The sequence below is a fragment of the Propithecus coquereli genome, unplaced genomic scaffold (genome assembly GCF_000956105.1).
Source record: "Propithecus coquereli isolate 6110/MARCELLA unplaced genomic scaffold, Pcoq_1.0 Scaffold63, whole genome shotgun sequence".
Taxonomy (NCBI): domain Eukaryota; kingdom Metazoa; phylum Chordata; class Mammalia; order Primates; family Indriidae; genus Propithecus; species Propithecus coquereli.
In genome coordinates, this window is record NW_012152285.1 from 6607377 (window position 1) to 6634141 (window position 26765).

Sequence of the window (26765 nt, forward strand, 5' to 3'; positions counted from 1 at the left end):
TATACAACTACTGATTTTTTGTACGTACTGGTTTTTATCAGACTGTTGTATCAAAAATTTTAAAACCCGTGAGCAAAGCTGTATTTTCTCAGAATATTCAACCACCGACATTCCTTTACTCAATTAACAGAAAACAATGTTAGATTTTAGTTTATGTTGAATTAAATTATGTTAATTGTCAAAAAAGTTACTAGTAAACTCAAAATCTGTCCCCCTGCTTTAGTTGGAAATGTAGACTTCTTTCTGACTTGACTACAATCGTACACTTGTAGGCCCTGTGGGCTCCCTTTGGTATTCCTAACCCTTGTGTGCTCATTTATTCCATAAATATTTACTGAGCATTCCCTCTCCCAGTGAATATGCTAGGCACTTGGGACACATCAGGCCACATATTAATAGTAGGCAATAAGTAAATCATAGTGTGTATCATGTTAGAAGGCGATAAATGCCATAAACAAAAGGAAAGTCAAGCTGGGTAATGGGAATTGGGCAATAGCAAGGTGTTACAATTTAAATAAACCTGTGATCAGACTCCACCCCATTAGGAAAATGACACTTGAGCAAAGACTTGAGGTAAAAAAGTTAGCCAATCAGGTATCTGAGGGGAAGAGTGTTTCAGGTAGAGGAAAGAGCAAGATCAAAGGCTCTAAGGCAGGAGCAGGCCTGACATGTTGAGAAATGACCAGGAGGCCAGTGTGGCTGGACAGCAGAGAATTCAGAGAGGTGATGGGAGTGGGCGTGGGCCACAGGCACAGTGTGCAGTTCTTGTAGAGCCATTTTAAGGATTTTGGCTTTTACTCTGAGAGAAATAAAGACCCATTTCAGGAAGGGTTTTGAGTAGGGGAATGATCTGATCTGATTTATGTTTGAAAGAATCACTCAGACTACTGTGTTGAAAGTAGACTTGCTAGGAGGTTGCTGCTATACTCCAGCAAGAGATGGTGCTGGTTTGCATCATGGTGGTGGTAAAAGTGGTCAAATACTTTTTTTTATTTCAAAATATTAAGGGGGTAAAATGTCAGATTATTAATATATTTTGAAGGTAGATCCCTATTTGCTAATGAACTGTATGTGGGTCATGAAAAAGGAGTCAAGGACATCATCAAGATTTTTGGCCTGAGAAACTTGAAGAATAAAGATGTCATCAGATAATATAGAAAAGGCTGAGGGTGGAAGGAAGAGTAGGAGGTTATTTTTTGGAAATTGAATGTAAGCTGTGAGAGATCCAAATGAAGATGTCTAGTTGGGAGTTGGACTTAAGAGCCTGGAGATTATCAGCATATAGTCCATATTTAAACAATGAAAGCAGGAAGGGAGTGAGTGTAGATAGAGAAGAGGACCAAGGACTGAGCCCTGGAGCAGTATGGCATTAACCCATCAGGAAGAAAAGGAGGAGTCAATGAGATAGGAGGAAAACCGAAAGAGTGGGGTCCTGGGAGGCAAAGGGAACACATAATATCAAGGTGGAGAGATCAGCTGAGTCAATGAGTAAGATGAGATTGGAAACAAACCATTAGATTTAGCAACATGTAGGTCATGGATGGTCTTTTCAAGAGCAGTTACAATGGAGTGGTAGGAGCGAAAGTCTGGATAGGTGAGAGAGGATGGGAAATTTTTAATTTTCTAGTTTTGATCATTATACTATGAACATGTAAATATTTAACCTTGATAAAAGTAAAGGGTAAGAAAATAATTGAAAAAGAAGAATTGCAGAGAGTACATATAGGTAGCTCTTTCAAGGAGTTTTACTATAAAGGAGGGCAAAGAAATAGCTGACAAGGGAGATAGGGTCAACAGAAGTGGAGGTTTTTTTTTTGTTTTTGTTGAACTGGGGAAATAATATGTGTGAATGTTAAGAATCTTTAGTAGATAGCAAAGATGGTGTAGGTGAAAGGGAAGAATTATTGGAGCAATGTTCTTAGGTCATGGTGAGGTAATCTGCACAGGGCAGAGATTGACTTTAGATAGGCACAGGAAAGTTCTGGAAACAGGCAGGAAGCACGAAGTATATAAGTATATATGCTAGTAGGTGAATGTAGGTGAGGTGGTGCAAGTTCTTTTTATTTCAGTTATTTTTTTCCTTTTGTTTTCAGTAAAATAGAAAGTGAGGTCCTCAGTGGAGAGTGAGGATGGAGGAGGATATGTTGGGGGCTTGAGAGAGGAGAAGGTATGAAGTACTGGCAAGAAGCATAATGGACTTGGGGCATTGAGTATGACAGCAGATGAAGGATCCACTTGAGGTTCATGGTCATGAATTGAAGGTGAGAGACCAGTCAGCATGGTTGCATGTTTTTCTCCCACAATATTCATCTGTCATCTTGTAGAAGCAGAGTACTTAGAGAGTTGGCTTTAGTGAGGATTATAGTTTAGCAGAGCAAGTATGGCCAGAGAAGAGAGAGGCAAGGGAGTTGAAGTAGAGAAGAGCAGACCTGTCAAGGGTATGTGTATGGAAATGATTATTTTGATTGATCATGGAATTTATATTGGTAAGGATAATGGGGACATCGCAGCATTTGCTGAACTACCAGACTCTAACCATGACCTTGGAGTCCCCCTTGACTCCATAAGCCAGCTTACAGGAGTAGGGGAGCCTTTCTTGTCGTCTTAGGCCTTTCAAGGTTTCTTGGCCTGCTCAGTCTAAGATCTCCAGACCATGCTTAAATCCCCAGACTCTGTCCTGATCCTGTTCAGCAAGTTCTGCTTTGCTAACTGTTCCTTTGTCCTAGAAGGAAAAAAAAAATGTTCTACTCGTTAGAAGATAATGCTGTCCTTAGTTTTCTCCTTGAAATTGCAACTTATGTAGGCCTTTGAAAGAAATGTACCATATATAACAATATAAGAGAAATAAAAATGTTCATTAGTTCCTTATATAAGTAAAACAAGGAGATACTATCTCATAAAAGCAAATTACAGCTCTTCTGGAAATTTTTTTAAAAATTAGTGTTTCATCTGTAAGAATATGTATCAAAAGCAGGAAACTGATGCCTCCTCTCTTTGAACCTGACCACAGTTTACTTATATACTGTTAGCAGACAGTAGATAAAAGTTTTCAAGACAAAAAAAGTATATAAAATGAGTGTTACCAAGAAATGCACATAAAGATTGTGAAGTGCTTAAGGACAGAAGAAAAAAACATGCATCTAAGTTGACAGATAAACCAACACATCCTGATGATTTTAACAAAGGAAGTCAGCCTTTGGTTAGTTTTAATAAACAGAATTACTAATGACGGACAACACCAAGGACATGAGAAAAAAGACTATTATTTTATTGTCAGCAATACCAGAATTAGTGCTCAAGAGGAGAAATTTGTATAAATTACTTTGTGCCATCCAAGCTGGGAGGCTCGCTGTCTGTGATACTTAAGGGACATGAGTGGACCGTACATCCAAGATAACAACAAACGACCTTGCACCTTTTGTGTAGGCACATCCAAGAACTTGAAAATAGGAAGTAGGACAGCTCTTTAATAGTTCAGCGATGAAATCAGCATATAATAGTGCATCAGAGCAGGTATTTGCAGAGTAATCGGGAAGACATAGAACAAGATAGCATCTAGACCTGTGAGTCTGTACTGGAATTGGATTAACATAAGGTTAAGGAATGAATGCATAAATGGAGAAATGTTGATCAATCGTGGACACAGCCTTCACCCCAGAAAAATAAGTGTTCTACATGCAGATATCTAGTTCTCATTCAGGTGAAACAATATACCTTAAACATGCTTGAGTTGTAGGACTATCCCCAGGGTAGAAATGGCTACAGGGAATTAATACCAGTAAATGATAGGCATTTCAAGTTCCATTAGCAAGATCATCTGTTATTTAAAATTGGTGTGTGCATCAAACTAGTCATTTCTGATACTGATTCTCCTTGTTATGATTTTATGCTCATCCAGTGAGCTAATTTATAGTAGTAGTTCGTATTTGTTGAGTACGTACAAGTTACCAGACACTGTAAACCAGGAAACTTTACATATATTAACTCATTTAGTCCTCACAAGAATCCTGTGAGATAGGTACCTTTATTATCTCCCTTGTACACAGAGACACAAAGTAATTTGCATAGCCACAGAACTGTGATTCAGATCCAGGCAGTCTGTCTCAAGATTATCTGCAACAACTATGCTGTGCTACCTTGGCATCTCATGTAGATCTACATTATAGGGAGAGAATACATTAGTCGCTTACTCTTTTGGTTATTTTTGATCCTATGACAGTGATTTCTTAACAGTGACAATAAAGTGACTCTTGATGATGGTTAAGCAGAGAGCCAAATCCTGGCATGGGGCCACCTAACAGAGGTACTAGCCAATAAGGTTTTTGTGACCAGCTCCTGGCTTCCCATTGGCCCATGTTTCCCAGTCATCTTTTGGCTGTGTCAGTGGGAGAGCTTTGCAGAGTTAGAATCCTGGTGCTAATCTCCCAGATACCTTGATTGGTCTAGGATGGAGCCTGTGAATCTATTCTTTAAAGAAACCTTGTTGGTTATTGTGACATCCATTTAAATTTGAGAACCACTGCTTTAGATGACACAAGGACTTTCTCTAGTAATTTGTACAACCTAGTTCAAATCTAAGAAACGGTGAAAGTAGTAAACTTCAGGTAGAAGTTTAATGATGTTTGTGATGAGCTAAATATAAAGATCAGTTAAAGATATGAATCTTGATGCCAGGGTTGAAACGTTAATCATTCTGAGATGCATTTCATAGTGATTTGGATATTAGGCCTGGAGCTGCACAGCCCGGGGGTGGATACTGTCTCTGTTGCACAGCTGGGCGGCCTGCTCAGGCTTTCCAGCACTGCCTTCCACGTTTGCCAAAGGGGAGTGGTAACAGTCCATAACTATTATCCATACAAAGCCCTGAGCCCAGAGCCTAATACTTGATTAGTGCTTGGTAAATTTTTTAGTTAGCACTTGTTGTCATTTAAGTGTTTTTCCAACTTGGGATATCATAGCTGAACCTAACTCCTTTTCTGATCCAGGTGTTTCTTATGGCTATAGTATCCGTCTGTAGAGTCACTGATGAGAGTGAAGACTCTAGTTGGTCTCCATACATAGTCTTAACCATAAACTAGGACCTTTAAACATCATTCTTGGACCAATTGAGTTAACCAGTACAGCAATTGAGCAGTTATAGAGTTTGGTATTAAATCTTTAAGATATTTTTAAAATGTGCTGTACACTAGTATAGACTTCAAATTATTAACTAAGAATCAAAGGTCAGTTTTCTAGTCATGAGAAGTTTTTTAAGGGAAATGAAATCCTCATTTTACTTTTTTCGGTTTCACCGAACTTCTGGCCTGGATTTCCTCATGTTCTAATTTATTTAAGATTGTGCTTTATTTAATACTTTTTAAAAGCCATATGGGAGATGTATTTTTCTAGAGATTTTTTAAAAGAACAAATAAGCAATTTAAAAGGGCTATTTTATGCAAAATATACAGTTTAAAAGGAGATCTAATTCTACGTGCAGACATATTAATATTTAAGGCTCCGAATATTAAGGGGTAAGACATTTTTATATATATTGTAGATCTATAGAAATAAAATTTGAGGAAAATATATCTCATAGACGTGCATTGGTTAAGAAAATGGATTCAAATCCTGGCAACACTTGCTGGCTTCATGATTTTAGGCAAATTGCTGAAGCTCTCTACTCAGGTTCTTCATCTGTTAACATGAAGAATAATGCTACCTGATTGATAGAGTGAGGATTAAATTATTGTGTTGAATTAAACCTATGTTGATTAGGACAGATATCTACGTATGTGTTGAATATATTTAGGGCAGTGCCTGGTACGTAAATCTTTAAGTGTTAATGATGACGATGACAACTACCACCAAATTATTTGAACAAAAAAGACCTAGAGTTTATATTGTTCAGCATCTTAAATGGTTTTTTCTAAAACTATGTAAAAAAATTAATGAAAAACAGTTTTTGATCTTAGCTTCTGAAAAAAGTGTTTTGAAAATTCATATCAGAAAACCTGAGTTTAAGTCTTTGTGCTGCCATTCACCAGAGTAGACAAGTGCCCTGGCCTGTTGAAACCTCTTTTTCAACTTCAAAAGTGGAATAAGATACAATATCTCAAATGTTGGTGAGAAGAATAAATTCTCCTCTTCATGAGGGTTTCTGTCTCCCTCTAGAACAGCACTCCTCAGTAGAAATAAAATGTGAGCCATATGTGTAATTTACAGTTTCTCTAGTAATCATATTAAAAAAAGAAACAAGTGAAATTAATTTTAATAATATATTTAACCAAATGTCTAAAATATTATAATCTTAACATGTAATAAATATAAAAAATGAGATTTTTTTTCATGTTAAGTCTTTGAAATCTAGTGTGTATTTTATACAGCACATCTCAACTTGAACTAGCCTCATTTCAAGTGCTCAGTAGCCACATGTGGCTGGTGGATACTGAATTGGACAGTCCAGATCTGGAATATAGATTAGTATTCCCTATCAGTGCTCTTGGGTACTGGCGTTGCTTTGGCCTTAAGCAATCGGCATAGCCTTGTTCTTAAAACTATGTGCACCTTTGGATGCTTGAGCCTTACATCTCTTTCATCAGCAACCTAGATTAGTGTCTTTGCCCCAGGGAGAATAGGGTCCTACCCTGAGCTTTTTGGCTGACCCAGGTGAGGACTTGCTCTGGGCATGTCACCTACCTCTCTATTTGGTCAAGGCTGGTAGACAACCAGGGATTGCTGAACGTTGAGTATAATAAACCTTTTGAACTTATTTCTTATCTGTCCTTTTTTGCCTCTTTCCCAAATTTCAGAGACTTATCTGGGGAAAAGAGCAAATACCAGCATTCTTCTAAAGGAATTCAGCTTCTCTGTCCTCTTCTTCAACTTGGCTTAACAAGGCAGCCCTCTCTCTTCCCAAAGGTTATTTTTACTTTTGAAAAGACATTTAGAAACCCTTTTGGGGACAAGAAATTTGAGGGGCGCAGGGAAAGTATTAAATTCTACATGATAACCCTAGGCTAACTTTTTATATCTAAGCTTTTTTTTTTTTTTTTTAAAAAAAAGGTTTTCTGATACTGTCTTTACCCAAATTTTGGGAGAACTGTAGTGAAGGCAGTGTATCCTGAAAGCTGTGTGTAATGGTGAAAAGAGTAGAGAGTGTGGGATTCAGGTGCATTCATCCACCAAAAAGCTGCTCAGATGTTACCTTCTTAGGGAGTCCTACCTTGATCACTCTCTCTAAAATAGCTGCCAGCCTCCAGCACTCTGTCTCTACCTTATTTTGGGTTTTGGGGGCTAAAAATGTCACTTATGACTGACTAAAATTATGTGTTTGCCTTCCTAAATAGAATGTAAGCTCCATAGGAATGTGGACTTTGTTTTGTTGACCGCTGTGTCCCCAACTCCGAGTAAAATGCCTAGCAGTCAATACATGCCTGTTGAATCAATGAATAAATAAAGTGAAAGGAAATGCTAACATATTATTTTCTGTGTGTACTAAATGATTTTAAGATTAGATACCTGGTAGAGTTCTTCCCTGATCATTGTTGTATTGGGCCATTATATGTGATGTTTGAATTTTCAGACTAATCTCAGTTGTAGGAATCCTAATGTTTACTCTTAACCAGTTATTTAGATAAACTTTTACTTCCTTTAGATAGTGTGGATCATGAGGAGGGAGAATGAAGTAGCTTGGAATGCAGTTGTAAAAGGGACATAGAGGATCCAGTCTATACCACGTTAAAATTTCAGATTATACAGGGTAATAAAATGGAGGGATGGGTATTGGGATAGGAAATTGAATTGAAATTTTATAGTTCAGGTGCTATAAATATGCCTAAGGTTTTGGGGCTAGATAGTTGACATAACAGGTAATAGAAGTTTAAGTAGAAGATGAGAGAGAGACATAGCCAGAGAGATTAATTAGTATTATATTATTTGGTGGAAATGTGGGCTATATAGGATTGTGGCCAAAAATCCACAAATCATATTTTCATTATCTTTGTTTAGAATCTTTATTTAAAATTTTAATTATCTCTGTCAGTTTCTCAATTGTTCTTCCATTTTATCTCTCATGTCTTTGTACCAACTTGATACCAATACTCATACCTTGTGCTCAATGAAATTATGGTACCTGTGAACACAAACTCATTATACTCTGCAAAGGCCAATAATGTCATCATAACTCCCAGTTTGTCCCAGGAACACCCTGGCAATAAAAGTAATCCAAACATGTTGAAAACTCTCAAATTTTATTAAGAACTACTTACGTTGCATTCAAATAAATTTTTAGCAAAAGAAGTAAAGACAGACTTAGTTTTTTACCTTTCTTTGTTTTACTTCTTTAAATGAGAAAAACCTATTTTATGTAAATGCACCAGCTTTTTTAGAGTAATATGAGTAGAGTAATACTTGGTTTGTGAATATATTTAAGAAAAGCAATAACCAAAATTGTATATACTTTTTATTTGTGGCAGTAGGCTTTCGTTTCAGTTGGGTTATATTATTGTGTTACAATTTTAAGGTTTTATGAAGTTTGATTAAATAATATTCTACCTGTACTAGGTAATTTTAAATTACATTTAGTTTAAATTTAAATGATAGTTCATGTGATGCATTTTAACCTAACATCTTCTTTCTTATTAGTCTGTAAGACTTGTATTGTCCAGCACTTTGAAGATAGCAATGATTGTCCAAGGTGTGGCAACCAAGTTCATGAGACAAATCCACTAGAAATGTTAAGGTAAGGAAATGTATTTTACAGTTCATCTAATTTAAAAAAAGCTTAATTTTTTTCTTAATTTTTATTATACATCATAATATTTCTTGATGTCTTGATTCAGTTAATACAGGTCTTATGAATTTTATGATTCTAATGTTAAAGCATTTTATTTCATTTTAAAGTATTTTATTAAGAAGAATTAAAAAATAAGGTTGTAAATCTTAAATATTTCAGAAGCACATTTCCAAACTAAAATTATAACTTTCTCATAGACTCTAAGAGTGACTTTAGTTGCAGCTGTTTTCAGTATTTTAATACTGTTTCCTTTTTTTTTTTTTTTTTGAGCAAATGGTAGTGGAAAAGGGGCAGAACTAATAGAAGAACTAATCTTAGAACTATTGATTTTTTAAAATTTACCATATATTCAAAAATGAGTATATTTTTGAATATATTTGAAATATTTATGTAAAACTTAAAGAATTTTTTAAAAAGACTACCATTTACTTGCCACTCAATGTAAGTAGTATAACAACATTTTTTTAAAGCTGGAAGTAGTCTGAGATCCTAATCCAAACCCTTTTATTCCCAATTAGGAAATTAAATTCACAAAAGTGAAATGATTTACCCAGTGTCTCACAGCACACCTCAAATGTCACTTCCCAGCTACAGGCCAGGTTACCTTACCAGTAGTCCCTTGTTTCCTTCCTACTGTTCCTACTGTAGCTCTAACACAGATCACCTGTGTGATCTTAAGGACGCACACATCTAAAAATAGAGCCAGATATTCTTTGAAACCTTTTTAACTCTCTTAATTTGTGTAATGTTTGTCATCATTCTATAAATCTGGATTTGCAAGTCTTATATAAGACTTTTTTTTCCCCCAATTTTAGTACCTGTAGTTGGGGTCATTTGTCTACAGGTGAATGTCTAGCCCAGTGATTTTCAAAGCATGGTCCCCAAACCATTAGTACCTTGTTAGAAATGACAGTTCTCGAACCCCCACCCCAGACCTGCTGCATCAGAAGCTCTGAATTGGAACCTACTTAGTTTACCAAGCCCTCCAGGTGATTCCAATATGTGCTAACATTCAAGAGCTACTGGTCTGTGGCTTGTAGTTCTGAGCAAAGCTTCTGCTAGTTGGATTTATATCAGTACTTCTCAACCAGGGGTGATTTTGCCCCTCAAGATACATTTAACAATATCTGGAGACATTTTCGATTGTCAGCTCTGGGTGGGTGCTACTGGCTTCTAGTAGGTAGGGACTAGGGACACTGCTGAGCACGAGTGCACAGGACAGCCCACTCACAACAACAGTTATCCAGCCCAAAATGTCAATAGTGAGGAAGCTCTGATTTAAATAATTCAGAGAACAAAGCAAACTTTTTCTCTCAAATAATTTTTTTCCTATTTTTTAATCAAAAACTATAAGAGTTAACTATTACCTATTCCATTTTAAAGTACTGTGTCATAAAACAATTTATGTTAATCTCCTGGTTCTCACCATTAGATAGCTGAAGGAATCCAGTAACTATTCAGTCAAATCTCATCCAGCGGCTAAAGTACGATGTTATACTTTTTAACTTTTTGTTTCGAAATAATTTCAAACTTACAGAGAATCCCCAAAATAAAAGTAGTACAAGGAACACTTGTAGTCTATTTACCCAGATTAGTCTGTTTTTAATGTTTTATTTCATTTGCTTTATCATGTGCATGCATGCATTGCATGTTCTATTTTTCTGAACTATTTGAGGGTAAGTTACATGTCATGGCCCCTTACTCTTATATACTTTAGTGTGTATTTCCTAAGAATAAGGAATTCTATAACCACAGTGTGACTGCATTAGTATAATATACTTTCCATATTCCAGTTTTGTCAATTTATTTAATGACGTCCTTCATAGAGGTTTTGTTCCCTCCTGAAATTCCATTAAAATTACTACAAAGGAATTTTTTAAAGATGTAGATTCACAGAGAGATAATAAGAACAAGAAATTCTGTATCTTTGGCACCTAGGATGGCTTCTGGAACATAATAGGTTCTCAAATTCTTGTTGAAAGGATGCAAAGAAATGGTAGTGAAAGAGATGTCAGCAAAAATTGAAAGCTGGAAAGCAGAATGATGATGGTGATGGTTGAGCAGACCTAGGCAGCCTGACTATACCAGGAGACTAGGAGGTGGCAGGGAAGATCTTTACCAAAGCTTTCCCCAGCAGCCTTCCTCTTATTGGCCAAAACTAGGTCATATGATAGCCACTAGGTAAACGGGTGTGGTGGGGTTTTGAGATGCCGTAACACATCGTGACGTTATCCCTAAGGCTGGCACATTGCTGCCAGAACACAATCAGATTTTGCTAACAAGAAATAAGGGAAATTTAGCCTCCTTCAATATGTAACAATGTCTGCTACACAGGTAATAAAAAATTTACCTACTACGTACCCTTTCTCAGGAGGCTGTTGAAGGATGTGCTGGAAGATATACCAAGAAAGAAGAGAATCTAATTTAGGCGAGAGATGAAGGAATATGACAGTTGTGCAACAGACCTGGAAAACAGGCAGTCTGTATTTGTACCGTGCAATATGGGAGCCATTAGCCACAGATGGCTGTTATGCACTCGTGGTGTTGCTAGTGAGACTGAGGAATGGAATTTCTAATTTAATTGCAATTAAAACCTGAAGCAGTATAAATATTTTCCCATTAAATATAACTTTATTGTTAAATAAAAATTACTAAATGTATTATTAAATTTTTAATATATAATAAAAATTATTAAGATTCATTTTACATAAAACATGTAAAATACTTCTGTTAATGTGCCTAATAGGAAATTTAAAATTACATGTTTGACTCATAATTCCATTAGACATCACTGATATGATGGTAGAAGGGGGATGGAGAACTCCATGAGGGAATCATTCATTCAGCAGATATTTACTGGATGCCTGTTATGTCCAGGTACCATTCTAGGCACTTGAGGTCCATTACTGGACAAAATAGACAAAGATCTTTGCCCTCAAAGAGTTAATATTTTTGTAATGAGAGACACACAATAAACTATATAATAAGTAACTTGTATGTTAGTGAAAAGTGCAAAGGGGAGAAGGGGTAAAGTGTTGCAGGGTGAGGGGATCAGGAGTGTGAAGGGAGGGGCAGATTGCAATTTTAAATAAGATGGTGAGGATAGGCCTCAGTGAGAATGTGAGATTTGAGCAAACACTTGAAGGCTATGAGGGAGTTAGCTGTTGATAAGTCTGGGGAAAGCGTGCCTGCTCCTGGGAGTGGCCATTGCAAAGGGTGTAAGTCAGGAGTGCACCCGTGACTTGTTGGAGAACCACCAGGGAGACCAGAGTGGTTGGGAAACAGTGAGTGAGGGAGAGAACAGTGGGTGATGAGGGCAGAGAGATTATGAGAGATCAGATTGTGAAGGGCCATATGGGCCACTGCAAACAGTTTCTCTTTTACTCTGAGTGAAATGGGGAACCACTGCAGGAGTTTGGTTGGAGGAATAGCATGATCTGACTTAGTCTTGAAAGGAACATTTTGATGACTGTATTGAGAAAATTTGCATATAGCAGGACAAGGGTAGAAGCAGGGAGAACAGTTAGAAGGTAATCACAGTGATCCCAGTAAGAGGTGGTAGCAGTAGAGGGGATAAGAAATGGTGATATTCTTAATATATTTTGAAAGTAGAGCCAGCAGGATTTACTGATGAATTGGATATAGGGTGTGAGATAAAGAGTAGATCATGACTCTGAGATTTCTGACCTGAGCAACTGGAGGAAAGGAGTTGTCATTAACTGAGATGGGGAAGACTAAGGATAGAGCAGGTTTGGAAGAAGAGGTAGACCAGGAGTTCAATTTTGTACATGTTGAGTCATTATTTCAGAGAAGAAAGAAAGTTGGCAAGTGGATATATGAGTCTTGGATTCAAAGGGAGAGGTCTGGGCTAGAAACAAATATGGGGTAGTCTTCAGCATATAGAAGATTTTTAAAGCTGTGAGGCAGGATGAGCTCACTTAAGGGATTGAGATGGAGAGGCAAGAGTAGAGGACCGAGGACTGAGCCCTGGAGCACTCCATCATTATGTGTTCAGGGAGAAGAGGAGAGCCAGCAACGGAAACTGAGAAGGCACAACCAGTGAGGCAGAGGAAAATCCAGGACTGTGTGGTGCTCTAGAGGTCAGTGAAGAAAGTATGTATATCAAAGATGACAGAGTGATCATCTGTGTCAGATGATGTTCATGGGTCAAGTAAGGCAAAGACCAAGAACCGATGGTCAGGTTTAGCAACATTCATTAGCCTTGATGAGCACTTTCTTTAGAGTTGTGAGGCAAAAACCTAATTGGATTGTTTTAAGAGAAATGAAGGAAAAGAAATTAGCAACAGTGAGTGTAAACAATTCTTTCAAGGAGTTTTGCTGCGAATGGGAGCAAAGAAATGGGGAGTAGAGAGTTGCTATCAGGAGAAGTGCAGTCAAGAGGTTCTTTATTTTGTTTTGACATGGGAAAAATAATGGCATGTTTGAAGAGAATGATCTAGTAGAGAGCAGAAAGCTAATAATGCAGGAGAGTGGGGGATGGAATCTAATAGCATAAGAGGAGAGATGAGCTTTATGTACTAGCATTGACAGATAATCGGTAGCAGTAGGCAGGCAGGCAGGGAGCACATGGTATAGTTGCTGTAGGTAGATACAGTGGCCAGAATCTGTGGATGTTTGTTTTTCATTGCTTTTATAGTTTTCATTGAGAAGAAAGTGTCAGCTAAGAGTAAGGGTGGAGAAAGGGGATGTGAAGGGTTGAGGAGAGGAAAAAAGTGTGTTGTCCGGGGAAGTGAGAGAATAAATTGCACCAGGGAAGTGTGGTATGATTCCTGGCAGCCCTAAAAGCACATTTGGGTTGTAGATACAAATTTGAATGGATTAGGTTATGTTTTTATCTAGACATTGGTGCAAGTGTGGAGTTGATGGAAAGCTGGATTTAACCAGAGTCGTCCTTGTACCAAATAATTTTGAGCAAATGAGAGAGACAGACAAGGGGACCAAGGGTACATATAAAGGAGTGATTTTAATGACTGACTCCAGATCAGATTAGTCCTAAACTGGATGAGGAGGACAGAGGACATCAAAGTGGTGAGGAAGGTCTCAGAGGAAACAAGTGAATCCAGTTGATTCCTGATTTGTTTGTACATAGTGAAAAGAGATTTTTTTTTGAGTCTGGGAATAGGGAAATGAAGAGAAAGCAGTTACTAACTCCAGGGTAAGAAAAAAGTTGAATGAGGGGATATCTGTAATCAGAGTACATTGTGAATACTTATATAATCATAACCATGTAAACACTGGTTATGAAACAAAAAATGAAACTATGTTGGGTAAATATATTGATAATAAAACTATATTGGGAAAATGGGATTAGGGAAAAAGTTTATGTTGGGAGAAAAGGAGTTGGGATGATTAAGAGAATTAAATCTTTATCTTCCATAAAAGGAAGTCAGAAAAATCTAGACAGCAGAAAAAGCTGGCTTTTTTAAAAAATAAAAATATTAAATATTAGAAGCAAAGATTAGATTTGAAAGTGGTTGCCTCTGGGGTTGTAGAATCAGGAATAGGGAGGACGAGGCATGGGAATGTTGTATTTTAATGTAAGTTTTATAGGAAAGTTTTAGTTTTAAGTTATGTACTTTTAATACTTTGATTAAAAGATGTTAAACTAAGAAGAAAAGTACTATTGTGTCTTATGTACTACTACTATTAAATAGTCTTGGAAAGCTTTGTGAATGAGTTAATATTTGAGTTAAGTCTTGAAGAATAAGGTAACATTGGTTTGGTTAGAGAGTAGGAAGAGTGTTTGAGCCAGGGTGAAAAACAGGAGGGAGAAAAAGAGATTGGTAAAGACAGGAATTCTTGGGATAATTGAATAAGCCAGTTGGCTAGAGAGGAGAGACTACAAGAGGGGATAGTACCAGTACAGTTTGTAGATTGGTCTGAAGTTATGTAAACGCTTGATGGCAGGTAGTGAGGAGAAATTAGTTCTTGAGCAGGGAAATAATCACATTACTACTTTAGGAAGATTCATTATGAGCATGTCTGTGTGTGCTCTTGGTAGGGTGGTGATTGAGTGAGTGGAAGAATGTAGGTGGGGGTGGGGAAGGTATAGGTGGGAGGAGCATTGAGAAGGAGCTCTAAGTATGGCTTGGTGAGTAAACCTGTGAATCAGGGAGAGAGAGAGAAGTCAAGAAAAGTCTTTTATTTTTAGTCTATTTGGGAGAATTATGATATCATTTAAAAATTTAATTTTAAAAAGGTGACAATGAAAGGAATATTCAGTATTTTGTTGGAGGAGGACAGATGAGATAATCTTGACATAGATGAATAAAAGGAGGTGTTCAGAAATGTTCAGCATCTGTTTCAAATATGGAGCTTGAGCTCAGCAGAGAGATGTGAAACACAGGCAGTTAGATAGGTAGATACATAGGTAGACAGACAGACAGGCAGATGAAGTTATCTGACTGTATGTCAGTTTTGAGATGAGATCAGGGAAGACAGCCCGTAGAAGAGGTCAAAGAGTGCAGAGTACAGAGCAATGGAGAATACTCAGATTTAGAAGTAGTTGGAAAAAAAAATAGGAACAAAGAAAGAACACACAGAAAAAAGAAAAGAAAACTGGGAAAGGAAATTTTCAGGGAGGCAGTGTTAGGTAACACTGTCAAACGGCTGCAGAGCAATATAGGAGAAAAATACATTTAAAAAATAATTTTTTAATTTAAAATTTTAATTCTAAAAAAAATTTAAACCTATTCAATGTGGAAGTTATGAATGATTTTGAGAGTCTGATTGAGCAAAAGAAGCAAAACAGTATGTGACAGAAATAACGTCGGGGGTTTTTTTTCCAGTTAGAAGAAAAGATTGAGAAACAATAGCTTGAAAAGACAAGGTAAGCAAAGGTTTTTGTTGTTTTAGATGTGAGAAACCTCTGCATGTTGTAAAGTCAGAGAAGATAATGGTGTTGAGCAGGATGAAGTTGCTGAAGCGAGAAGAGGGTATTGTGGGGACAAGAGAGGGATTGAAGCGATGAAAGCCATGAAAGGAGAAATGATATAGGAGGAAAAAAAGTAAGAGAAATGTCAAGATAAATTACATTTTTTATCTCGGGAGATAGAACAGCGAAATGGTGAAAATTGCTTAGAAGAGAGAAATGGAGATTATTTCCTTTATAGGAAAGAGCCAGAGTTGTGGTAGAAGTTTTGAGAGTGGATGTTATCAGCTATTGCTGCATAAAAGACCACTCCTAAATTAATGCTTGAAACAATGATTATTTTTTTTCCTCACAGTTCCCTGTGTTAGCTGGATGGCTCCTCTGGTCTTGGCTGGGCTCACTTGTGCAGCTGCAGTTAGCTGTGCATTGGGTCGTCTAGTCTGATGTTGGCTGGGTTTTGTCCGGTGTTGGAGGTCGGACTGTCTGTGGACTAGTCTGAGGTGGCAGCTTGGCTCTCCTCTACATGGCATCTCATCCTCCAGACTTGTTCTTATGGTGGCAGGATTCTGAGAGAGAGACAGAGAGAACACGCACGCGTGCACGGGCGCATAGAGCCTCTTGAGGCTTAAGCTTAGAACTAAGCACAGTGTCGCTTGTGCCACTTTGTGTTGGCCTAAGCAGTTTTTAAAGCCAGCCCGTATTCTCAGGGCAGAGAGATAGACTCCATCCCTTAGTCAAGAGAGGAATTTCAAATTCATGTTCAGAAGATGTAGGTATAGAGAGAGACGGGGACTGGGACCATTTTTGTAGTGAGTGTACCACTGAGGAAGGCTAGACGTAGGTATGCTCCATGGGCAGAGGAGTGTAGTGTAGTAGATGTGTTAAAACTGTGAATGTTCCATATTTTGCAATACATGTAAGATATAGATCTCAAACTATTTACATATTGGATTTTGATGTCTTCATTGTTAGTGTATTCTTTTTTTTTTTTTTTTTTTTTTTTTACCCCATTTTGAAGGTTGGATAATACACTAGAGGAAATTATATTTAAGCTGGTCCCTGGACTACGAGAACGTAAGTTGCTCTTTAGGTTCTTGCAGACTTTTGTGTTTTATGAAATCAACATTTCTATTAAAAGATTTCATGATTGTTCCTTTGGTTTTTATATTTTTTTTTTCTTTTAAATTAGAAGAACTTGAGCGCGAATCTGAATTTTGGAAGAAAAATAAGCCTCAAGAAAATGGACAAGGTGACTTTTTCTTACATCTGCGTAACAGCATCTCAAGTTGGTCAGCTTTTTGTAGCGTTGGTGAACTAATCACCTTCTTTAAGCTTAATTTTTTCTGCACAAAACTCATGCACCCCTTTATTTACATTATGAACCTTTTTATAAGATTTTACACAAATGTATGTAATCTGGAGTCACTCTGGTTGAAGGTAATTGGAAATAGAGGAAACCGTCTTTGGGAAGAGAAAAGGGAAATAGAAAATTGACCAAATGTTTATAGCAGTATTTTCTAGAGAGCTAAGGGAAGCTGAACTAAGAAATAGCCATAGTGTGCAACTAAACAGTGAGAGAGTTTTTGTTTTATTTACTTTGTTTTGTTTTAATAGGAGGGGAAACTAAGATGTGGCTGATAGCCATTTGTATTAGGGGATTTTACTATGCTCTGAATGATGTTTTTATAAGTAGAGCTCAGATGATACAAACTTATATGTCCAGGGAGATTTAGAAAATATTTCTGGGTGCCTATGGGAATTTTTTCCATCACTTGTGCTGAGTGTCCAGATTTCTCCTCTGGGTCCCAAGAGACTCAGCAATTAGTAATTTTTAATAATAATTTCAGCAAAGTGGTAAACCTTACCGAGAAAAGGCTTTTAGTGTGTATATTATCCATACAAAAGGATAGCTGAAATTATAGGGAAATAGTATCTTTCCCATTGTTTTTTTTAATATGAGATTTAATTCAAGATGTCCTAAATATCATTGAAATTTTTCAAGGATGTGTGTATATCCTTACAGGCGCACTTGTGAGCTCAGCCTCCCAATCTTGTTTTTCCCATAAGATCTTAGAATTATCAATTATACATCATCATTAAAGTGGATAAGAAAATACCATCTTTCTTTTTTCATCTGTAAAATGGAGATCATAGTTTTATTAGTTCAACTTAACTGTACAGGGTGTTTTCCTCAAGCAGGGGACATTTGAGAACAGTTTTGATGACGGGAATAAGGTAGCAAGGGACTATTTTTTTTATCTAGAACAACAAAATGGACAAAGAAGCTAAGCCTCACCAGAAAAAAAAACAAAACCACTAACTTAACTAAAGGCTTGTTTTACCTAAATGTACATTGCAGTTAGACAGTAGTGCTTTGTAATAAAAATGTAGATATATAAGGTTAATTAAACGTTCGAGTTCTTGACTGCCTGTTCAAGAGGACAGGAGTCCAGGGGATTGTTATCAAAAGTTATATATGGTAGGTTTACTCTATGACTTTATGTATCATAGATGTGAAAGGCTATATATATAGCTCACTGTATGAATTTCTTCACCCTTTCTGCATTGTTTCTCCCTTTTTAAGTATTTATGATATTCAGTGTTTAGTCTGGGTGGAGAATTTGGCTCTTTTCTTGGAGCTGGGAGTTTGGTTCACAGAAGGCCACTCCTGTTTCTGTGGGTCCTATATAAACATGGAGAAGAGAGAGAACTCACTTTCCCTTTATGGTACATCTGTAATGTTTTTACTATAGTCATGGAAGAGGAACTGACCTGTCATTTGTGGGGGTCTTTTCTATGATGTAATGCTTGACTGACTAATTTTTCCAAATTTTAGCTTAGAGGTATTTCATCTTGAAATCTTCCCCTAATTTCTGCTTCACCCCCAAAATTTGGCTTTATTGCCTTTTTAATATATGCCCACATACTCCATTTTACCTCTCCCATCCTGTATTTGTTTGTTTTTTTAACTTGCCCATATTTTGTCCTGTATCCCGACTGCTATGAGGGTGAGGATAATAGCACCTAGTTTCAGTATTGTTCTTTCAGGCCTATCACAACACATATCTAACATATGGTTAAAGCTACTCAATAAATGAGTGAGTCAGTAAATATAGTTGCATTATTTATAGACTATAGATATATAACAGGTTAAATACATTTATATGTAATATAAAGTATGCTATTCAGATTTCTTTAATGGAGTTTTAACATGTTACATCACTACATGTTAAAAAGCTAATTCATTCTCATTTTTTCACTAGCTGATTTTATGAATATCTAATAATTTGAAATTTTGAGAATTTCAAGAGAATATTTTATAATTTGAACAATGAGTACTTGGTTTTTTAATGTGAATATGTAGAGAATTTGGAAGAATTTTTATATATCCTTTCTACTTTCTAATGTAGTCTAATCACTAATTGTAATTATTTTTGCGATCAAGTATAGCTAGTCCTGAATCTTTCATTTGAATGTCCCAATGAGCCTAGAAATTTTAGGCTATTGTTAATAAGTCTCTGTTGGTTTTTAAAAAATATTTCCATTGTTGAGCTGGTTGGAACATTTTAAAGATAGTAAAATTTTCAGGCATTCTTCTTCAAAAACTGTCAGGAAATGTTTTCTAAACTTGATTTTTGATTATTTTTGCTTAACTTAGAATCAATTTTGAGTTACAGCTAACTTAGTTTTGTTTAAATTATACAGATGATACTTCAAAAGTTGACAAACCTAAAGTAGATGAAGAAGGTGATGAAAATCAGGATGATAAAGACTATCACAGAAGTGACCCACAAATTGCTATCTGTCTAGATTGTTTACGAAATAATGGGCAATCAGGGGACAATGTAGTAAAGGTGAGTGGACAAGTACAGTTGTATTTTTGTGATCATTTTATAGTAAACCCTTGATAATTTGTTGATGAATTTTCCTAATGCTTCAAAATGTTTGCTTTCAAACTTTTTATTAACAGTCAAACAGAATGCCATCCTTTGACAGTCCTGTGCCTATAGATGTTCAAGCAGTTGCTTACTCTGAGCACCTGTTTTTTCCAGCACCCACAACCGAACAGTCCTGGGCCAATGCCACCACCTAGTGGCTATATGGAGAATCACACCTCTATTTCTCCTCTCCACCTCCTTTTATACCTTTGTTGGGAGTTCATATGCATTGTTTTTCCTTTTTTTAAAGTGTAGTAACCAACTTAAACTCGGAGAATTTCATGTCAGGCAGTGAACCATTTTATTTACTATGTTCTGATTTTATCCTTTATTTCTCTATTTTTATTCGCAACTCAACAAGCTTTCCATATCATGACTAGTATATTTTATGAATAACATAGCAGTTTTAAAGTAAAATTGGATGTTGTATAGTGCCTCTGAACTTTTAAAGTTCCTGAAGAGTCTGTTATTTCCTATAGAATCTCCATTTCTAATACTGTTTCCTTCTGTATCTGCTAAGTGAACCTTTTTTTAAAGGATCTTTAAAGAAAGTTTGAAACATTGTACTCACTTTTATTTTCTTTGATCTTTAAATGGTTTTACTTAAATAATTTTTTCTGCTTTTTTATCGAAAGAAAGTTTCATTTTCATTACACATGTTCACTACTTTAGCTCTTACCTCGATTTTTGTCACTTTTTCCTAGCAGGTGTCAACCATTAAGAATCTTGTTTCTCTCTTTGTATTCTATGTTTTATTTAAATGCCTATATTCATTGTCTGCAATCTTCCTTTACTGCTACTGTGTGAATTTTTAGGCCAGCAAGTTGAATTTTTGTTAATATGTTTGATGGTATTTTCCCATTAGAAAATGAAAAACATTAATTTTTCAAATCAGATTAAGTTTTCCCAGCCTCTTGCAACAAAGAATATTTATGAACATAGTAATTCAATGAGTATTTTCCACTATGTGGATATTAGGCAACAAAAATATAAGTTATTATAAAAAAGTTGTTATAAGAAAATCTTTCAAGGAACTTGGTTAGATCCTACATATACAAACAATTATAATACAATAAGATAATAGATTTAGTTAAGGGGGATAAGGCATGTAATAAAGTGTATTTCTCTAAAGATTTTCAGAGAATGGCCACTGTACCTATTTATCTTCCCAGTCTTCTCTGTTGTTTTGTTTTTCTGAGACAGGGTCTCATACTTTTGCTTGGACTAGAGTACAGTGGTGTCATCATAGCTCACTGCAACCTCAAACTCCTGTGCTCAAGCTATGATCCTGCTTCAGCCTCCCAAGTACCTGGGACTATGGGTGTATGCCCCACACCCAGCTAATTTTTCTAATTTTGGAAAGATGGAATCTTGCTCTTGCTCAGGCTGGTCTTGAACTCCTGAGCTCAAGCAATCCTACTGCCTCGACCTCCCAAAGTGCTAGGATTACAGGTGTGAGCCACCGCGGCTGCCCTCTATTGTTTTTTATGTTCTGGTGTAGCACCTTTTTTTTGTTTGTTTTTTGTTTTTTGGTAAGTCTTTTCATCAGGGTTTCTGTAACTATATTTCTCTCTTTTTGGTAGTCATTTCTGTAATCTCCCTTTCAGGAAGTTCTTCGTAGAGATCGTGATCACCCTTTAGCTCTCTAATACATGAGTTATCTCATAGTGAAAGTTACAAGGAATTAGAGTCAATGGAAGGGCTGAATATCTTCATAAATAAATGTAGAGTCGTCTTCTCTGTGTTATTTCTAATATGAAAGTATAAAACATTGCATTGTCAAAATTCATCTGAAAAGTTACCTCTGCCTTAATATTCTCCTTTTTGATACTTTGCTGTTCCCATTGACCTTTTATCCATTCACTCTTTCCTTTATAGACTTTTCTTCATCCTTGTACCTTCATTCTTAAAACAACTTTCTTAGCTTGTAAATGACTTATACTAAGCTACCCTTTTTTCTCCCAGGCTGTTCCTACTTTGTCTCCATTGGCTCTGCTTCTTGCCTTCTACTTGATATATGTAAGTCCTAATGCTTTCTCTGTGTTTATTCTAGGAGACCTTTTTCATTTTTTGTGGTTTCTAAGAGGCAGAAGACTTTTAAACCCTCATTTCCAACCATGCCATCTCTCCCAAGCTGAAGTATTATATCTCGAACTATTTTTAAATATATCAGTTGAGAGTTTCACTAACACCTGAAACTTAACATGTCTAAAGGCAAATTCATTGTATTTCCATCTAACTTTACTCCATATATGCAGTTTCAGTCATGACTACCGTCTTTCAACCATACAAGTTCAAAACCTTGAAGTCATCTTTAACCTTTTACTCTTTTCTTTCAACCAGTCACTAATCCTGCAAAATTTCCCCCAGTTTAGTGCTGCTCACCCTCATATCTAGTTTTCTTAAAAGTAGTTCCTTAAGTATTTTCAATACTTATACCCTTAATTTCTCTTTTTTTATCCAGGGCTAGGAACATATGCCTGAATGTGTGTAAGGCAGAAGGTCAGGACCAGGGTCATGACCAATCTCAGGATCAGAAAATAAATGTTTGGCTTTGTAGGCCATATGGGTTCTGTTGCAGCTTACTCATGGTAGCACTAAAGTAGCCTAGACAGTAGTGAATTAATAGGTATGGTGCTGTTCCAATAAAACTTTACTTACAAAAATTGGTGACCAGCCAGATTTGGCCTGAGGACATGGCCATAGTTTGCCACTTTCTGGCCTGTAGAATTAAGTTATAACTCCTTACATTAGCATTCAAGGCCCTTCACTAACAAGCCCCTCTATTAATAAGTTTATCTACCATTAAACCCATCAGTGAATCCTCCTCTCCAAACAAATGATTGTTGCTTCATGTATGAGTTCTGTATATATATGTTGGAAACCACATATCTGACAAAGGATTTGTATCCAGAATATAAAAAGGCTTGTATTATGAATATTTAAAGACCTCTAAAACTTTGAACAATCCTTCCTTTTCGGCATGTTCTTCCCTCTTCTCTTCACCATCCTATGCTTCTGTTAAGATAGAAACCAACATTCCTATTTTTGTGATGCTTTTTCCAATCTTGTGAATTCCTTCTCTGAAATTCTGTAGTACTTACATTGATAACTCAATTAGGGCTTAGCTTTTTATCTGTTAAGGGTGCTCCATAGGGTAGTAGGCACTGATACTATCTTTTATCTATTTTGATGTGTGTCTTGTCCTTGAAACTAGATTGTAAACCCCTTGGTGGCAGAGACGTAATGTCCGTATTGCTTCTCAAACCATCTCATTCTTCTGCAGTGGGATGTGATTCTCAAATGCAGTGATGGAGTAGTTGTATGTGTGTTTTTTTTTTTTTCTGAGATGCATGTGTGTTTTATACAATATACCTACTGCCTTTGTAATGCAAAAGTCAAAGTGAGGAGTAGGATGTCAATAAAAATAGTAGAGTAAATGCCTCTGAAAACAGTGGCAAAAATTTTCAGGATCAGCCTTTTCGGAGATCTGATATTTAACCAAAGGCTTGCAGAAGCCTATGGAGCATTTAGTCAAGAAGATGACTCTCAGTAAAAAGAGTGAACTTCGAGACATTTTAATTTGCCTTAGTCCCGTCCCCCACTCTCCAGATCTGCTGTAGCCTGGAAAAATAACAGCCTGCTTTCCCACCCGGTCTCTGAGGCACCTAGAGGGAAGAATGGAGGGTGGAGCTCTTTCAAAGCCTCAGTGCCAAAGAATTGTCATTATTTGATCTGTTTGGTTGTTCCCCGGAAGACTCCACTTACAAGGTTGTCTATTTGTGACCTGATTTGGAGCTTGTCCAGTGGAAAAAGCCCTTTCTGTGTTATAGGGGAAAGGGACATTTTTCAAGAACAGTTGCAGGTAAGTATTTTAACTTCATGACTGCCTGAGGTATAGATAATATTTGGGACAAACAATAGACTAACCAAAAAGCTACTACTACCTACTAGGATAGCTATAATTTTTTTCTAAAGAAAGGAAAATAATGTTGGGAGGAAAATGTGGAGAAATTGGAACCCTCATATATTGCCGATGGGAAGGTGAAATGGTACAGCCACTATGGAAAACAGTTTGGCAGTTCCTCAAAAAGTTAAGCATTAAGGGACCATATGACCCAGCAGTTCCACTCCTGAGTATATGATGTGTGTAGTATATATAGTAGTTCCCCTTATCCATAGGGGTTATGTTCCAAGATCCCAGTGGATGCATGAAACTGCAGATAGTACTGAACCCTATAATACTGTTTTTTCGATCTGATCACCAAGATGGCTACTAAGTGACTGATGGGAGGGCAGCTTGTACCACTTGGATATGCTGGAAAAAGGGATGAGTCATGTTCTGGGGCACAGGGCAGGATGGTGCAAGATTTCATTATGCTACTCAGAACAGCGCACAGTTTTAAACTTATGAATTGTTTATTTCTGGAATTATCCATTTCATATTTTTGGACTGTGAAATATTGAAATTCTGTTTCACAGAAATATAGTAACTGAAACTGCAGAAAGCAAAACTACAGATAAGGAGGGACTACATTATAAAAGAATTGAAAACACATGTCCACACGAAATCTTGTATATGTATGTTCATAACAGCATTATTCATAATAGCCAAAAGTAGAAACAACCCAACTGTCCATCAGTTGATGAATAAACAAAATGTGATATATCTACCCAATTGGAATGAAGTATTGAGACATCTACAACATGTACAACATGGATGAACCTTGAAAACATGCTAAGTGAAAGGAGCTAGACACAAAAGGCCACATAGTGTATGATTCCATTTATATGAAATGTTCAGACTAGGATAGAGACAGGAAGTAGATTAGCAGTTGTCGGGCTGGCAGGGAGGGAAGGATGGAGCGTGACTGCTAATGGATTTGGGGTTTCTTTTTGGGTTGGTGAACATGTTTTGGAATTAGATAACGGTAATGGTTTTACAACTTTGTAGATATTATAAAACCACTGACTTTAAATGGTGACTTTTATAGTATTTGAATTATTTCAATCAAAAAATAAAAGTCAAGCTTGACAATTGCTTTAGCTGTTGGAGATACTAACATAACATTCTGAAGATGAGAGAAAATACTACAAGGGGTTTAGGTTTAAAAAAACAAAACACACCTGTAATCCTACACTCTGAGAAGCCGAGGCAGGAGGATTGCTTGAGCTCAGGAGTTCTAGACAAGCCTGAGCAACAGCAAAACCCGTCTCTACTAAAAATAGGAAAAATTAGCTGGGTGCTGTGGCATGCACGTGTAGTCCCAGCTCCTCGAGAGGCTGAGTCAGGAGGATCACTTGAGCCCAAGAGTTGGAGATTGCAGTGAGCTAGATTGCACCACTGCACCCCAGCTTGGGTGACAGAGCAAGACTCTGTCTAAAACAAAACAAAACCACACCACACCATACCACACCCTCAAGAATTGTTATCAGCAAAGACTAGAATCTGTTAAATTGTATCCTAGAAGAACTGGAGGTCCATCTAACTTGCAATAAGGACCACAGTCTGATTTCAGATCTAAGTCTTTTAACTTTTCCAAAACAAAGGTATAAAGGACTAAAAGAAAAATAAAGCCCCCAATGTAACCAACTTAGAGGCAGAAAGGGACTTTTTTTGTTTTGATTTGGAAGGAACAGGGCAGAAGGCAAGGGTTATTGTGCTGTGGAAAGGGGAAAAGATAACATTCTTGAAACACAAATCTTTTTCCATTTAATAAATGTTTGATTCCTCTCAGGGCTGGGCAGCGCCAGGCTAGACACCTACTCCCTGGTAGCAGTCTCTCTTTAACCTCTGATGTGTAGTAAGTACAGATGCTTCCATTTTCCATGTGACTCATAAAATGAAAACGGTAGGAAAGAAGCACTCTCAGGGTCATCTCTCTGAGGTTCTCCTACTGTCCTTCTGAGCACTCTTAATTGTCATTGTCCCTCTTCAACTATGTCACTTACTTTTCATCTGTACAGCAATTCTCAGGTATACTTAGCTGAGAAACAGAGCAAGGATAATTTGATATAAAGTGTTTCTGGAGACAGAAAATGCCTAATCATTATATTTTTATTTTCTAAGTACTAAAAAAATTAACTATTAAATAAAACAGACTGGAATTTTGTTAGCTTGATGTCAAACTTTATTGAATTATAAATTCCAGAAACAATCTTTTGCCTTGTTTTAAAAATGTTTCCTTAACTGTTTTGACACTTCTATAATTATTATTAATTTATGAAAGATATTCATAGTAGTGACAACAAGGTCATTTCTGGAGGTTCTCCTGAGATTTCTCTGCAGATAAATACACACTTAAAGGGTCTTCTGGTACAGGTTGAGTATACCTTATCCGAAAGGCTTGGGACCAAAGCGTTTCAGATTTTAGAATAGTTGCATTATACATACTTAGCAGTTGAGCATCTAAAATCCTCCAGTGAACGTTTCCTTTGAGTGTCAGCACTCAGAAAGTTTTAGATTTTGGAGCATTCTGGATTTCAGTGTTGGGATGCTCAACCTGGACCCTCACGTTGTCCTGTGACTTAACTGGGGCTATATAAGCTATTTGGAGCAAGAAGAAAATGGACAGGAAACTTTGGGGTAGGAGGGAAGATGGACTTACACATTTATCCCTTTGTTTTCATGCTGTCTAGAATATCAGACTTCTCATTTGAAATAGGTAGAGTATGTTTTGTTTTAGACATACTTTTAAATTTTGTTTTCTTTTAATGGATACTTTACCACCTTTATTGTGACCAAATATCATTTGTGGATTTATTTCTGTCGGTCTTTGCCAGGAAATATGTTTTCCTTGGAAATAAACATTGACTGAATAGTTTTACTTTTGACTTAATAAACTTAAGAACGCTAAGATGTCTCTTAGATGAGTCTTTAGGGTTTTCTAGATATAATATTGTATCATCGGCAAAGAGAGAGAGTTTGATCTCGTCTGTCCCCATTTGGACACCCTTAATATCCCTCTCTTGCCTAATTGCTGTGGCGAGGATTTCAAGACTCCTAGAACTGATAAACGAATTCAGCAAAGTCTCAGGCTACAAAATCAACACACACAAATCTGAGGCATTCATATATGCCAACAACAGTCAAGCAGAAGATCAAATCAAAAAGGCAATTCCTTTTACAATAGCCTCAAAGAAAATTAAATATCTAGGAATA

The 26765-nt window shown here is 36.7% G+C and overlaps 1 protein-coding gene across 2 annotated transcripts in view; it reads left to right on the forward strand.

Moving 5' to 3' along the window:
• PCGF5 (polycomb group ring finger 5) overlaps positions 1–26765 on the forward strand; it is a 113859-nt gene that overhangs the window by 63052 nt on the left and 24042 nt on the right. For both annotated transcript variants that reach the window (XM_012659740.1, XM_012659741.1), the window contains exons 3-6: positions 8623–8719; positions 16684–16739; positions 16855–16914; positions 19371–19519. In XM_012659740.1, the coding sequence (XP_012515194.1) occupies positions 8623–8719; positions 16684–16739; positions 16855–16914; positions 19371–19519 (362 nt within the window). The remainder of the gene's footprint in view (positions 1–8622; positions 8720–16683; positions 16740–16854; positions 16915–19370; positions 19520–26765) is intronic.